The following is a 14,981-nucleotide window of genomic DNA, read 5'->3' as shown; positions in this document are numbered from 1 at the left end:
ACAATGAACATTATCCCTAGATGACCTTGGGCTAGGGACTTAGATAAGAGGCTTAGGGATATCTGAAAAGTAAATGCATTGCTTTAACTTCACCAGAAAAACACCCAATTCCAGGTGAAAAATTAGTTTATATGTATAGCTAACATTTAGTTCAATGTTGAAGATTAGAAGTGTTTTGGGCCTTTATTTAGAAGTTTTTATTTTGTTTTTGTGACCAGAAATATGCCATAGGAACTTAAGTCCTATTTATGTCATTAGCCTATGGTAAATAGGTTTTGTTTTGTTGTTTCCCTGAAAGTCACAGTTCCCAAGAACCTACAGGTAACATTAAGTGAGGACTTACTGCCTATGAAACCTAAAACAACCACTCACAGAAACACAGAGTGGTGATTACTAGGAGCAGGGGAGGGTAGACGTGGGAAAATACTAGTCAAAGGTACAAACTTCCAGTTACTAGATTAACAAAATTTGGGAATCTAATGTTCAGCATAGTGACTACAGCTAATAATGTTGTGTCATATACTTGAATGCTGCTAAGAGAGTAGATCTTAAATGTGCTCATCACAAAAAAAAATAATGGTAACTATCTATATGATGGAGCTATTAGCTAATACTGTGGTGTTAATCACGTTACAATTTATAAATGTATCAAGTAAACACACTGTACACCTTAAACTACACAATGGTATGTGTAAATTATATCTCAATAAAGATGGAAAGTTGGGTGGGTGGGCTGGATTGGGAGTAAAAGGGAGAAAACTGTACTTGAACAATGATTAAAATAAAATAAATAATAAAAAAATTAGAATTAAAGAAAAAAGAAAAAAGCCAAAGTAATTTGACACTCTGAAAATTTTCACCTACTACAGAAATCTTTAATATTTTCAAAATGATATCTTAGGTATGTTTTCATGAGCAAAATAAAAAATATGGAAAGATTTTTTTAAAAAGATGGAAAGATATGTTTTTCCCTTAAAGTTTCTTAATGTATTCTCTCTAAAGTGTGCCCAATAATCAGTAAAACAGCATTCCCTCCTATAAAAATATATCAATGTATCTACCTTTGCCTCCTTTGGGAGCATTCAAATGTGTCACAACAACTTAAATGTGTCACCCAGAGCAATGCATAATGGCTGCCCCTTACCTGTCATAGCTTTCATCAAGGTGTGGATGCAGGTGGTTTTCCCTGCTCCACTAGGGCCCAAGGTCATCATTCCATGACGAACTCTCTGTGTTTCAAACAGCTGGATGACTTTCAGTCTCCAAGGAGGATGGTTGATTAAACCAGCTTCCTCAACCTGAAAATGTAACAACACGCCTTCAATGGGCCACATCAGCAGTGAGCCAGACTTACCACTGTGCCCAGAATAAGCACAGACATGGAGTGGGAGGTCAGGGAATGAATGGGCAGTTACTATTTAATAATTATGAAGTTTCAGTCTGGGAAATGAAGACATGATATGGAGATGGATGGTGATAACATTTACACAATAATGAGACTGTGCTTAATGTCATTCAACTGTTCACTTAAAATGGCTAGAATGGTATATTTTATATCATGTATTTTACCATAATAAAATATATATATTGCATAAAAAATACACATACATAGATGAAGAGCAGGGTAAACATAATCAACTGTTATGCCAAGCCAATAAGAAACAGCTGCATTGGTCTTTGGACATTGAATGCATTGTTAATATTAATATTTTATTGAATGTATATCTTAAGAGCAACTTAAGAGTAAAGATTTAAGTATCAAATGTATTTTAAATGTTTAATTTAAAAGATGACATTTTATAGTGGAAAAAAATCTTAGCATACCAGGCTGACCGAAATTCCATATAAACCTCAAGCTCTTTATAAATCCACTGAGTGGTTTTTATCTATCAAATACTATATGGAACTTTTTCTGTGCCAAATTATTCTACGTTTAATTTCCATACCACTATAACATTATATTATTTATATCTCCATTTTATAGATTAAAAAACTGAGGCCCAGAAAACCTAAGTAATTTGGCCTAGATTAATACTTGTAAAGTTATGAGGTGGGGATTTGAGCCCCAGAAATTCACCTTCCCAGTCCATGCTCTTAACTGGCATGCTATGTTTAAATGCACTTTAAACGATGCTTTTGTTTTTACTTAAATAATTTTGGATAATAATTATGTATCACTTTACACTATGTATACTCTTCAGATCTTTCACATGCTACAAATTACTAACGTAACTCACCTTATAAATTATTTTGTATTTAGCTTTTTAGATAATGCTAAAATTAATTTAGCCACTTGATAAAGAAGCCATTTACAAAATGAACTATCACTCTTCAGTGATTAAAAAAGGAGATTAAGACTTCTATACACTGATTCCTAAAGCAAAATAGCTACTTCATACTACCATATTTGATCTTTATTACAAATATCTTCAAGAGATTGAAATGTATTTTATAAATATGAGCTGATGATCATTTCTATGAAATTTTTCCCCCAAGCTCTTCTTCATAAGAAAGGCAATTGAGGCACAAGGTTTACATAATTCATTTCCGTTCCTAGGAGACTACAAAACGTTAAAGCTGCACCAAGTGTTGTGGGAAATCCAGACACCTATTGGTACAGATTACCCCAGAGCCCAAGGAAAGGATCACAGTGATCATGAGGGAAAGAAAAAAATGACAGTGAGGAGCCACATGAGATCACTACAAGTGACACCGACAGAGCCACTCCGCACAGGCAAGGCAGCCCACCAGCCCCTGCTGGCCTATCACACATCGTTCTGGAATCAGGTGTTGAAGGGTTTCCACCAATAGCCAGACCACGAGCGCAGGGTCAGCCGGGTGTGTGGTTGTGAGTTGGCAGGAAGAGCTCTGTCCCTGGAGTGCCACTGCCTCTCTCAAATCAGTAGTCCCTCCGCACTAGGTCCTAGGCCACCAAATAATAACATTTAAACATTCTGAGGTTTGTTTTCCTATATTCCCTGAAAATATTAATCAACTAGTCCTTGTATATAAATAGCAGAAATCACTACTACACAAATTACATGGCATTTTTATTGAAATTAAACGTATGTATTTTATATTACTACATTCATTAGCAACAATATATTAAAATATACTCTCATCAGCATAAAAATACAGCAATCACAGCCTTAAGTGGTGTTCTCAGCACCCACAGATTTGGGGAGCAGGAGCTCCATGTGATTCCCATGAAATTCCCATGAAACAGACACAGTACTTGATGCCCTGTGAAGTATTATTACCTGTCTACTAATTGCCACCTCCAGCTCAGGGTAGCCTGCCTTGTCCAGAAGAATATTTGGGAAGAGATCTTCAATCAAACTCAGAAACAAGGGTTCGTCCTCATCAATCTTGAAGAGAAAAGAACAGGAAATCAGAGCAACAATTTCGGCATAATCACAGCGATGCGCAGGTAAACTAATGATGCCTGCCACAGCCCAGATCGCTCTGTCATAACCATTAATCAGTAAAATATCATCTTCTTGGAAATTAAGAAATGTTTCCCTCATGTTTCCTTTAAGTTAAAAATTATTTTTTAAAAAAGAAAAGGGAGGAAAGTGAGGAAGAAGAGGAAAAAAGGAAGAAAATGTAAAGAAATTAAGTATGCCTACATGACAACCTTCTTATGTACAAAATAATCAGCTTGGGGTGCAGTTACACAGCCTAACATTTCTCATTTAAACTTAAAAGAATTTATAAGGAGAGGTAGCAGCAAATTCATGAACTGGAACTTGGTTCATACTTTCATTTTGAAATAAAAATATATCATTCTATCACCCTCTATACATCCACTGATGCTGGACAATTGATTACCAGTTTCTACCAAATGAAACTGAAATGCAAGAGTCCAAAATTAGTACACACTTGTAAAATTTACATACAATTTTATGCCAGGCTCTACAGACTTCAAAGGTGAGATTTTAGCTCTAAAACACACAAAAAAATGATTCAAGGTATTTAGGAATTTGACGTGGATATTTTTTAGATCCATCTGAATTCTTTTGGAATAGGTCTATGTTACACTAGACACAAGTCACTACAAAAAGAACTGGAAAAGCGTAATTTAAAGTTACGCTCTCTAGCACTTTATGTGATAATTAGGCATTTTAAATGATCTCATTGAATAAATATTTCTACATCTCATTTGTGCTGGGTTAGTTGAACTGTTATCTGAGCGAGTGGAACATTTCCATCTGCGAATCCTACCAGTTTAGAGAGATTCATGTCTCGCAGGACACGCATGACGATCGTGGACTCTGTGTCCGTGGGGTTGGCTCTTTTCGCTGCGCCCAGTGTTCGCAGAACTGACAGAATGTTACGCAGACCAAAATCATAATGTACCTGAAAAATGTGAGGTATATCAGGCTTATTTTCAATATTAACTTACACATGGAAATTATACCAATTTGGCAGAAGACCTGCTCACCATGATGAATAAACACTGATTTTCCTTTAGAAAACCTGTACAGTGAGTGAAGCAATAAATATTTTCATCAATACATTTTTGAGCAAATAGAGAATTTCCAGAAGAGTCCTCTCCTGTACCATCATTAGCATTAAGCCCTAAAATCAGAATTAATAGATACATCCTGACAGGGAGAAAGGAATACATTTCCTCTTGGAGTACACATGTCCCTTCAGCTTCTTCTTAATCGATCATCCGTAAGAATATGTCCTCGTATCTCTAAAGCTAAAATTCTGAACCAGAATGAACCTGAGACCTCAGTCATGACCATCACATATACATGTACTGATACGCAAACAGGCAAGGGTGTTGAGAAGGAGGGAATAGAGGTACAATCCAGGATTACCTTGGCCAAATCATCAGCCAAGCCCCCAGCTCTGTTAGTCCCTTAATATATATTTAAAAACTCAATCATGCCAAATTTTACCACATATAAAGTGCATAACTAAAAACTAATTGTCTAATCACTATGGAAACTATGGCAATGCCTCAAAAAAATTAAAAATAGAACTGCCATATTATCCAGTAATCCCACTTCTGGGTATATATGCAGAAGAATTGAAAGCAAGATCTCAAATAGATGTGAGTACACTCACACGTGTAGCAACACTATCTACAATAGCTAAGAGGTAGAAGCAACCCAAATACCTATCAAGTGATAAGTGGATAAAACAAATGTACATATAATGAAATATAATCCAGCCATAAAAAAGGAAGTACATTCCATCACATGCTATACCATGATGAGCATTCAGGACACTATGCTAAGTAAAATAAACCAGGCAAAGAAAGATAAATCCTCTATGGTCTCACTTACATGAGGTATCTAAAGTAGTCAAGTGCATACAAACAGAAAGTAGAATGGTGATCACTAGGTGCTGGGACAAGGGAAAGAGAGGGGCTGTCCAATGGGTCTAGAGCTTCAGTGCAGCATGATGAAAAAGTTCTGGAGATCTGCTTCCCAGCTTTGTGCATGTATGTAACTCTATGCAGCTATACATGTAAAATGGTTAAGAGGGTGAGTTTAATGTTGTATGTTTTTACCACAATAAAGAATACCTATAGAAAAAAAAACAATGATCTGCTAACATAACTGGGAGCAGTTGCATCTAGTACCAATCATTTGGAGGATAGGTAAATAATAGAGTAAGGTCTGTAGGAGTGGGGAAAGACTGAAATACTGAGAAGAGATCAGGAGTTAGTGATGTGGGAATTTTTCTACATGGTAAAAAAAAGATTTCTTTGACAGAGGAAAGATATTCAATGAATAAGGTCTTCAACAAGCAGAAGAAACCAAGAGTGATGGTGACAAAAATAGGGTCAGTCTAACTACGAAAACTCAATGGCCAGGGTGAGAAGGCTCTGTCTGTGATTGAACACTTGCAAAGAAAGAAGTTTTGAGTGACAATGTAAGCTAGATGAACCTGTGAGTAATAACAAACAGATTCAAAGAAGTTTAGAATAGAGGCCACAGTGAGTAGAGAGATCAAAGTATTATATATGTGAGGAATATTATTCACATTTTATTTTTATGTTTATTATAAGATATTATTTAGCATATGCTTTTAGGAATTTTTATTTCTATGTTCTAGACATTTGTAACATAATCCCTGCCTCCTGGTCTTCGAACCATTGTATGCAGGACCTGTGATGTGCTTCTAACCAATAGAATTCAGCAAAGGTGACAGGTTGCATATGGTTACATACATATGATTATGTGGTCACATTATGTAAGGTTTGTGATGGTTAATTTTATGTGTCAACATGACCAGTCCCTGAAATGCTTGGACAGCTGATTAAACATTATTTCTGGTGAGGGTGTTTCTAAAAGAGATTAGCATTTGAATTGATGGACTAAGTAAAGCAGATGGCCCTCCCCAGTGTAGGTGGCACCATCCAAACCACTGAGGATTGGAGGAAGGCTGGATTTGCCCCCTCTGCCTGATCGTTTTGCTGGGATATCAATCTCCTGCCCTCAGCAGTCCTAGTATTCTTCCAGACTGGGACCAGAATCTACAACATCAACCCTTCAAACTACATCTCCAGCCTTCCTGAGTCTCCAGTTTGTATATAGCATATCGTGGGACTTCTCAGCTTCCATGACTGTGTGAGGCAATACTTTATAATACCTCTTCATATACAGACAATACACCCTATTACTAGCACTCATCTTGCTGGAAGCTTTTTCCCTGGCTGACTTTGAGGAAGTGTGTGCTCATGTTGGAGACACCAGGTGGCAAAGGATGGCACCAAGCTCTATGGGAACTGGCCTCCTCCCACTGGCAGTCAGAAAAAAACTGAATCTCTCAGTTTTAGAATCTCAAAAAAAAAAGAATTCTGCCAACATCATGCGTGAGCTCGGGAGTAGATCTCTCCCCAGTCAAGCATCTGATGAAACCACAGCCTCAGTCAACATCAACTGCAGCCTTGTTAGACCCTAAGCAGAGGGCCCAACTAAGTTGTGGCAGGACGCCTGACCCACAGAAATTGTAGGATAATAAATATGTATTGTTTTAAGTTAGTAATTTTGTGGTGACATTATTACACAGCAATAGATAACTAATACAGAAGTAGTAAATGATTCATTTTGTGCTTCTCAACTCTGGAATCCCATGAAGTCAGAAGCTGCTACTCTAAACAGTATAGGAAATTGGCAAGGAAGTTACAACAGATAAGCGAGACGAATAGCAAAGCTTGGCCAAATACGTGAATGAGCATGAAAGAGAAAAGAGTGAATAACAGTGATTCCTGAAAACCACGAGGACATATAAGGCATGTTATGATAAATGTATACGTGGGATAAAGAGAAAATACTAACATCTATAGTGCTTTGGCTCTTCAATCAGTCCAGATAGTGTTCACTTCATTTCTATGCCGTATGCATTAATTTCTTTCAATGTACTTCTTAATAAGACTATGCATATAAAATTATGTTTGTAATGATACAACTCTCTACATCAATAAAGTACCTGTCAACAACGCCAGCCTACAATTCTTCAAAATGAAAGACTTTTACTGAGTAGAAACATGAAACATGCATAAGCACACAGAAACCTCAGAATGCCGCACCTGCTTAGAAAGCTGCTCCTCACACAGCTTGTAGAGTGTGAAAAACTTCCTGGCCAAAACGATGTTGTCAATGAAGCCACAGCTAGCCAACTTCACTCTTATGATAATCTGACGGTCGGGGACCATCATGGCCACAGAGCGGAAGTTAATCTTCAAGTTTTCAGGGAGTTCCTGCCGCCCAGCATAGCCAGGATTCTACACAAAATAAAACCCAAGGGTGAATGCCGTGATCACAGGCAGCAAGCACACGTCAGCATGGTGTTAAAAGGTCCGTTATGTACACATCCACAAATCTGGGCTGACAACCAGAGAATCCATTTACTTATCTCCCCCTCCTTTTCACTAAAGAGATTAAGTGGTGAGTTACTAATATGAGCTTTGTTTGACACCAAAGGCTTTTGAACTGGAGTGAAAATTAAAATCCCAATTTCCATTCACAGGAAGTGGGTGACATGTGACCAAGGAGATGTATGAAAACTGTGATAAGAGGTAGAAATCCATATCTTCCTTACCATGGTCAGAAAAAGTCCAAATTCAGGGTTCATGGTCACTTTATCTCCATCAGTAAAAATGAAAGATTTTTTATGCTCCTTTTTACATGTCAAAATAATGGAAATTTGCTGGGCTGCAACTGAGAGGACTGGTAGATCGATACGGTTAAATTCATCAAAACAACCCCAGGATCCAGACTGTGCCAGCCCTTAGACAGGAAATAAAATGAAAAATTCAATTAGTAATGTAATTTTGGAGAGCCGAGGAAAAGGACATCACGCAGTTGCCAACACAAGCCAGAGATAAGCTAGTTCAGAAATAAAGTGGAGCAAATAGGTCATGCGTGAGTGCCCCGAAATAGCTCACAGTGTGTGCTGTATCTGTAAACACCCATCCTGCGGGGATAGAGAAACAAGACAAAAGGCCAGGGACGTTGACATTTGATCCACCCAACACTGCTATGATTCAGATTTTCCAAAAAGGTACCCAACATGCAGCCAATTATTGAAAAATACATCTTAACAAGATATTCCACCTTCACTGAAATTTCTCTACAAATTAAAAAAAAAACAAAACTTAACTTTCACCTTTAAAAATCCGTCCAAGCCCTCGGAAATCCATCTGGTCTGAGCAATTGAAAACCACCACATATTTCCCAAGACATCGTCCCATATCCTTGGTCGTTTCTGTTTTGCCAGTTCCTGCAGGTCCAGCGGGCGCTCCTCCCATGCTCATCCCCAGGGCCTGAGCCAACGTGATATAACACCTTGGGGGGGAGAGACATCGCTAGAACCACAGCACCGGCCTCTAGAACATACTTCTGAAACAGCACAGTGAAATGAAACCCACACAAGATTCAAAAAACGAAGATCCAGTCCATGGTCCCTACATGACACTTCCCAAACTGCATTCTAAAACACAGTTATCTTTGTGGATACCAAGGAAAGAGGAGGGCATGGTCTATGGGCAATTAAGTTCGAAAATTCTTTTAAAAAGTTAACGGCCTTTTTTTAAGATGAATACTTGGGTTTTATTTTTTAACATTTTATTTTTATGCTATTACAGTTGTCCCGATTTTTCCCCTTTGCCCCCCTCCACCCAGCCTGCCCCCCACTTCCACAGTCAGTCCCCACACCATTGTCCGTGCCCATGGGTCCTTCGTGTATGTTCTTTGACTGGTCCCTTCACCTTCTTTCCATCAGTCCACACCTACTCCCTCCCCTGTTACAGCTGTCAGTCTGTTCCATGATTCTGTGCCTCTGGGTCTATGATACTATATATTGAGAGTCACCAAGAATAAAAAATAGTACATACCAATTCCAAAACCAATTACGCAACTTCTTCACTGAGATCTACCATATCTAAAAAATAGTATTCTAGGAAACAGATTGGGAACCATTAAAGTAGATCAATCTTTTTTTGAATCTGAGACTTTATAATTTGATATAGTAGAGGGCCAATGGTCCCATGAGATTTAAATCACACATTGTTAAATCATCACATCTTAAATCCATTTCTGGGAGCATATACTAAGGCATAAATCTCTAAGACATGCCCTCCAGGACAAACACAGGTCTGTCCGAGGATCTTCATATAATCGCGTACATTTACATACATGTACATACTCTCCCCAGAGTGTCCTCTATGTGTGTGACCCTTGCTCCATCCCATCTCTGCTTTCCTTTCCAGGGTCTTTGCTGATTCAGAAATGTCAGCATTCATGAATGGGATTGGAAATTTTATGTGATGCAGTGGCCCTTACACGGCTCTGTTAGTGTTTTCTGCCTCGCCACCAGACTGCCATGGGCTCCCTGCTACCAGGAACCAGGTCTGGTGCACACTTGTACCCCCAGCTACTTGTCTCAACCCTGGGACTCGGTTCTCTGTGAACATTTGATGAATAAATGGCTTGTGCCAGTCCAACCAGTTATGCACTTTCATCTGGTTCCTCCTATCCCAATAGCTACCGGAATTAGAGATAAAGAAAGTGACCTCGGTACCAAGTCAACAATGACCCACCCCATGACCCAGAGCTCAGTAACACACAATTTAGCCGAATCCATCAGCAGCATTAGTATTAAGCATCCATCTTACTCTAGGTGCATTTTGTCACATAAATAGAAGGGCTCTGGGTTCCTATTCTTAAACAGCTTTGGTTCTAAAATGCTGGGACTCTTCCTAAGGCAACAATGACACATGTATCAGAAGTTTGATGAGAGCACAGAAATGCTAAGGACACTGGAGGGTTCAAGGTAGAACTCTCTTTCTGGAAGCAAACACAGCATGTTTATAGGTTGATGTGAATGATCAAGGAGGAAGAGAAAACTGGTGATGCTCTCAGAGAGGAAATAACCATCGGTTTGAAGAGTTGGCTTTGGATGGCAGCACAAACCATATCCAGGAGCCAGGAGAGAAAGCTGGCAGCGTAAGGACAGGTGCCTTGGTTCACAGATGTGACAGGGAAATGAGGACAGGTTCTCTCCTGCAACAGCATCTACCTTCTCAATAAAATGAAACTGAGGCCTTCAGCAGAGAAGGAGAAAGGGAGGGAAGTGTTGGAGGTTTGAGGAGAGAGGAGAGGTGAAAGAAGTGCTTAAGTCTCAGGTGTCTCAAGGAACTCTTTATATGTTGGGATTATCTACCTTTCCACTTCAAAAAAAGGGGAACAAACTCCAAAAGGATGCATCCAGTATAAATTATCTTCAATCCAGACGTAAGGAGGAATGTAAAGAGTTATGAAGATGAGAAAATTCTAAAGTGATACACAATAAAAGCTCTTGCTAATCCTCCACTCTCAGTTGAAAGCAAGCATTTTCTTTAACATCATGAACACACAGAAGGAGCAAATCTAGAAGATGACAGTGCTACTACATCAAACTTTTACATTTTGTCTGATGGTATTTGCAATCTAATAGCCCAGAGGTCCATTCTGGGAAAATGGCTGATGCTCAGCTTCAGTTTCCACTTAAGCCAAATACTGATTTTAATGCACAGCCACTGTGTCCAAAGTAAGTATTCAGTGCACCCCTGAACAGAGCATATACAAGTGGCTGATGCCACCAAGTTCAAATTAGACTAAGTGAATTACAGAGTATTAGCCATGGAAGGACCCTTGGAGATAATCTACTTCATCTTAGGGATGAGGAAACTGAGTCCAGGGAACCTGCACCACAGCTCTGGCTAACACAGCTGGCAAGTAACAGGCAGGGGGCAGATCTAAGAATTCCAGATACTCAGGCCAATGTCTTCCCCATGCTTTACACTGGCATTGACATTCAATTTCTTTCCTGCTAAAAAACCACCTTATTTGCCCTGGCTGGTGTAGCTCAGTGGATTGAGGGCAGGCTGCAAACCAAAGTGTCACAGGTTCGATCCCTAGTCAGGGTACATGCCTGGGTTGCAGGCCATGACGCCCAGCAACCGCACAGTGATGTTTCTCTCTCTCTCTTTCTCCCTCCCTTCCCTCTCTAAAAATAAATAAATAAAATCTTAAAAAAAAAACACCTAATTTGTCCTTATACGACAACAGGTGTCACAGTGACCAAAGCAGCCCTCAAGGCCCATGTGATCTGCACCTATTGACACATGGCACTTAGTTCTCTTTCTGGCCCATTTGATGTCCAGAGAGATCATTCAAACTTTGCCTCTATAAGACTAAAGGCAAAGGAAGCAAAGTCTGTTTCAAACACAAACCTAAACCCTATGTGAAGACACACACGTAAAGCTAAGAATATTGAATTTCAAAGACTTTGGAATAAAAGAGCTTATAACCCCTAAGGAGGCATTAAGCAGAAATCCCCTGAGCAACTCCTGAGAATAAAGATGTTAGGGGGCGGGGGACAGAGGCTGTGGAGTCACAGAGCCCTTCCATACCTGTCTGTGAGAGGAGTTATGACAAGCCTGTCAGTGCAGCCCAAAAATTCGTTCTGGTATATGAAAGCCACATCTGTGATGTGGATCATCATCTTGTCAGCATCTTCATTAAAATAAAATCTGCACTGTTTCAACCATTCAAAGTCTGTAGGGCTCTTGATATGCATGTGACACTGAAATGCAAAACATATAGGTCAAAACTGGGATGAGACCTATTTATTAAGCACGCACGTTAGCATTCATGTATACCATAATGTTAAGTAAGCCTAACTCAAAGACTACCCAACTCCTTCAGACATGTCAACTGCGCTGCTGTCCAACCTACCCCTCCACTGACCAACAAAAAAAGATACTTTAGAAGACATGGGTGTGGAAAAATTCAAGAGAAACCTCTCATTAAGCTTCCCAATTTAAACAGCATGAAATATTTTAATAATACCCTTATCTCACCCTTAATGCCTGATACCACAGTTCTAGCCATGAAATACTGAGTATGGAAAACACTTTTGGCATCCAAAGACAGAACCAAGTAGCCTCGTGAGAAAAAAGGCATCACTTGTGATTATGACAAAGTACATTGTTGGTTTTATTTAAGTCCACTAATTATTTTTCCTGGGATTTACAGAGGGCCAACATTTCTAAACCTAATGGCAGGTTATTGCTCAGCAGTACTTTTGTCGAATTTTTTAACCAAAATTTTAAGCCACTTTAATCTTTTTCTTCGACAATTAAGAAACCTAAAATTCCCTGGCCCTGTCCAGTGTGACTCAGCTGGTTAGAGTGTCATCCCATAACCAAAAGGTTGTGGGTTCAGTTCCCAGTTGGGGGACATATCTAGGTTGAGATTTCGCTCCCCAGTCTGGGTGCATAAAATCCCCAGTTTGAGTGCACACTGTCTCCAGTCAGCGCTCATATGGGAGGCAACCAATCAATGATTCTCTCTCACATCAATGTTTCTCTCTCTCCCATCCTCTCTCCCTTCCTCTCTTAAAAAAAAAAAAAAGTCCTCAGGTGAGGATAAATAAAAATTAAAATTACCCTGAGCCCTTTATTCCTCAGAGAAGCAAAGAGGGTGCTTAAATATTAAGAGAGAAGATTGGCACACAACAGCTTGAATGTGCTGCCTTATTTCCATTATATCAAAACCAATCTTTCATAATCTTCTTTACATAATGGGGTGAGACACGATCCAGAAAATTATTATGAAAGTAAGAGCGTCTTGCCTCTTATCTAATGTCCTATTTCATAGTAGAGGACAAATTTCTTTTCTTTTCACATTTCCTATTTTCAATAGCTACTAAACTCTTTTCCTCCCTGTTCTCTTTTAAAGGCAAAAATCTGTATGACACCTGAATGTCACAAAGTATATTATAAAAGACTATTTGCAGTCAATGACATAAAATGTAGTAAAACTTGTTAAAGCTGTGATTTATCAATAGCCTTAAAGGAAGGACTAAGTGGCTCTACCAGCAACACTACTTATCAATTCTGTAGCAAGAAACTGGTAATCTTCAATATCTAAAAGGTGCACAAGACAAATTAATGCTTTTCAGGATGCTACATGACATTTTAGTATTTAAAATAATCACATAACGAATTTTAAAATAAAGCCGAATTACTTCAATAACATCTTAGCAGGGATTATTGGGATATGAATGAAATTTCATCTCAAGACAAAAGAAAACCTGACAAAGAAGCTCTCATCATAAAAATGCTTCTTTGCCTGAATTTAACCTTTTCGTTGAGTTCATTCAAACTAATTCCAGTGGGCAATCACAGACAGTCACCAGTGTGTGCTTTGCAGTACATGCCACAGCACTTCTAAAGCATTTACCAGGTCATCGAAGATATCCCTTTGGTGCACGTGAATAGTGATCAAAGTCTCATATTTAACTCGTTCCATGGAACTCAGATCTTTGGTTGTCATGTCGATCAGTGTATTCAGCAGCTCTAAGAAGGACTGATTGGTTTTCTGCATGATTTTTTTATCAAACTTGGCATTTCTAAGGGCTTCTTCTGAATCCCGTGTCCATATCATTTGAATTCCTAATAATCCAACCTAAGGGAAATAAAAGGGCTTCATGAGTGTATATGGCACATGATTGTATTTAAATAGAAATTACAATGTAGTGAATAGTTGTGCTTATTATGCAGATATGTCATCAACCTCAGTTACATCAACTTGATATGTTATAACAGAAATTAGGAAAACGCTACTCACACTGTTTACCTGATGACTAAATATGTATAACCTTGTGATGTATCTACAAGTTTTTTCTTACAATTTTAAGTCATTTATTGTTTAAGTCATATTTCTCCCCAGCTAGATTTTAAGTTACTGACAGGGGAAGTGTGTAAGTGTATGTCTTAAACCTGCTTTTCCCAAACCAACACAGTGTTTACGTGCAATAGATACTTGCAAAATCTTCACTGATCACAATGACTAAGAAAATATTGTTTTCTGTAGTTTAATGCTGAAACATAGTTCTCCTTTTTTTGGCAAAACATATACTCAATACACTTTTATGACTTTTGCACTAAAGAGATTCAGTAAGGAAAAAACTTCTAAATTAAACAAAATATATATACAACACACATGTTGTATATATATTTGTGTGTGTATATATACATATATAAAACTAAATAATCTGTAGTTGAAATCTTTAAGCTTATCTACATTTAGAAAATTCTTATAAAAATCTTAATATTGGTCCAGAGTTAAATAGAAGCCAGTTGTGTACTTTACAATAGAAAATGTATGAGCTCTAAAATGACTACTCTGTAAAAAACACTTTCCAATTTCAATACACTGACCTGAGCAGGGAAGGAAGAAAGGAATTCAATCAGTTGGAAACCTGTTTCTTGAATATTTTCTGCTGCCTGGCGAATCACATGATGTAATGAGGACTTCGATTCCTCCAAGAGAGAATTAAGCCAAACTTCCACATTGCCCTCTGCCATCACGGGTTTATCCAATTCAATCGTCTCACCCTCTCGAGAGGAAATTGACAGAATGCGATCATAGATCTACGTTAGAAGCCAAAAAAAATATAGCTATATTCAT

The 14,981-nt window shown here is 38.4% G+C and overlaps 1 protein-coding gene across 2 annotated transcripts in view; it reads right to left on the bottom strand.

Moving 5' to 3' along the window:
• The window catches only part of DNAH5 (dynein axonemal heavy chain 5), a 244,307-nt gene that overhangs the window by 105,347 nt on the left and 123,979 nt on the right, over positions 1 to 14,981 (bottom strand). For both annotated transcript variants that reach the window (XM_036020259.1, XM_036020258.1), the window contains exons 33-41: positions 14,732 to 14,944; positions 13,752 to 13,976; positions 11,918 to 12,090; positions 8,632 to 8,810; positions 8,065 to 8,252; positions 7,553 to 7,747; positions 4,225 to 4,359; positions 3,261 to 3,368; positions 1,145 to 1,298 (exon numbers count right to left, since the gene is read on the bottom strand). In XM_036020259.1, the coding sequence (XP_035876152.1) occupies positions 1,145 to 1,298; positions 3,261 to 3,368; positions 4,225 to 4,359; positions 7,553 to 7,747; positions 8,065 to 8,252; positions 8,632 to 8,810; positions 11,918 to 12,090; positions 13,752 to 13,976; positions 14,732 to 14,944 (1,570 nt within the window). The remainder of the gene's footprint in view (positions 1 to 1,144; positions 1,299 to 3,260; positions 3,369 to 4,224; positions 4,360 to 7,552; positions 7,748 to 8,064; positions 8,253 to 8,631; positions 8,811 to 11,917; positions 12,091 to 13,751; positions 13,977 to 14,731; positions 14,945 to 14,981) is intronic.

This window comes from Phyllostomus discolor, chromosome 3 (assembly GCF_004126475.2).
Source record: "Phyllostomus discolor isolate MPI-MPIP mPhyDis1 chromosome 3, mPhyDis1.pri.v3, whole genome shotgun sequence".
Classification (NCBI taxonomy): Eukaryota; Metazoa; Chordata; class Mammalia; order Chiroptera; family Phyllostomidae; genus Phyllostomus; species Phyllostomus discolor.
Note: the sequence above shows the minus strand (reverse complement) of the source record. Positions and strands in the feature narration are given on the sequence as shown.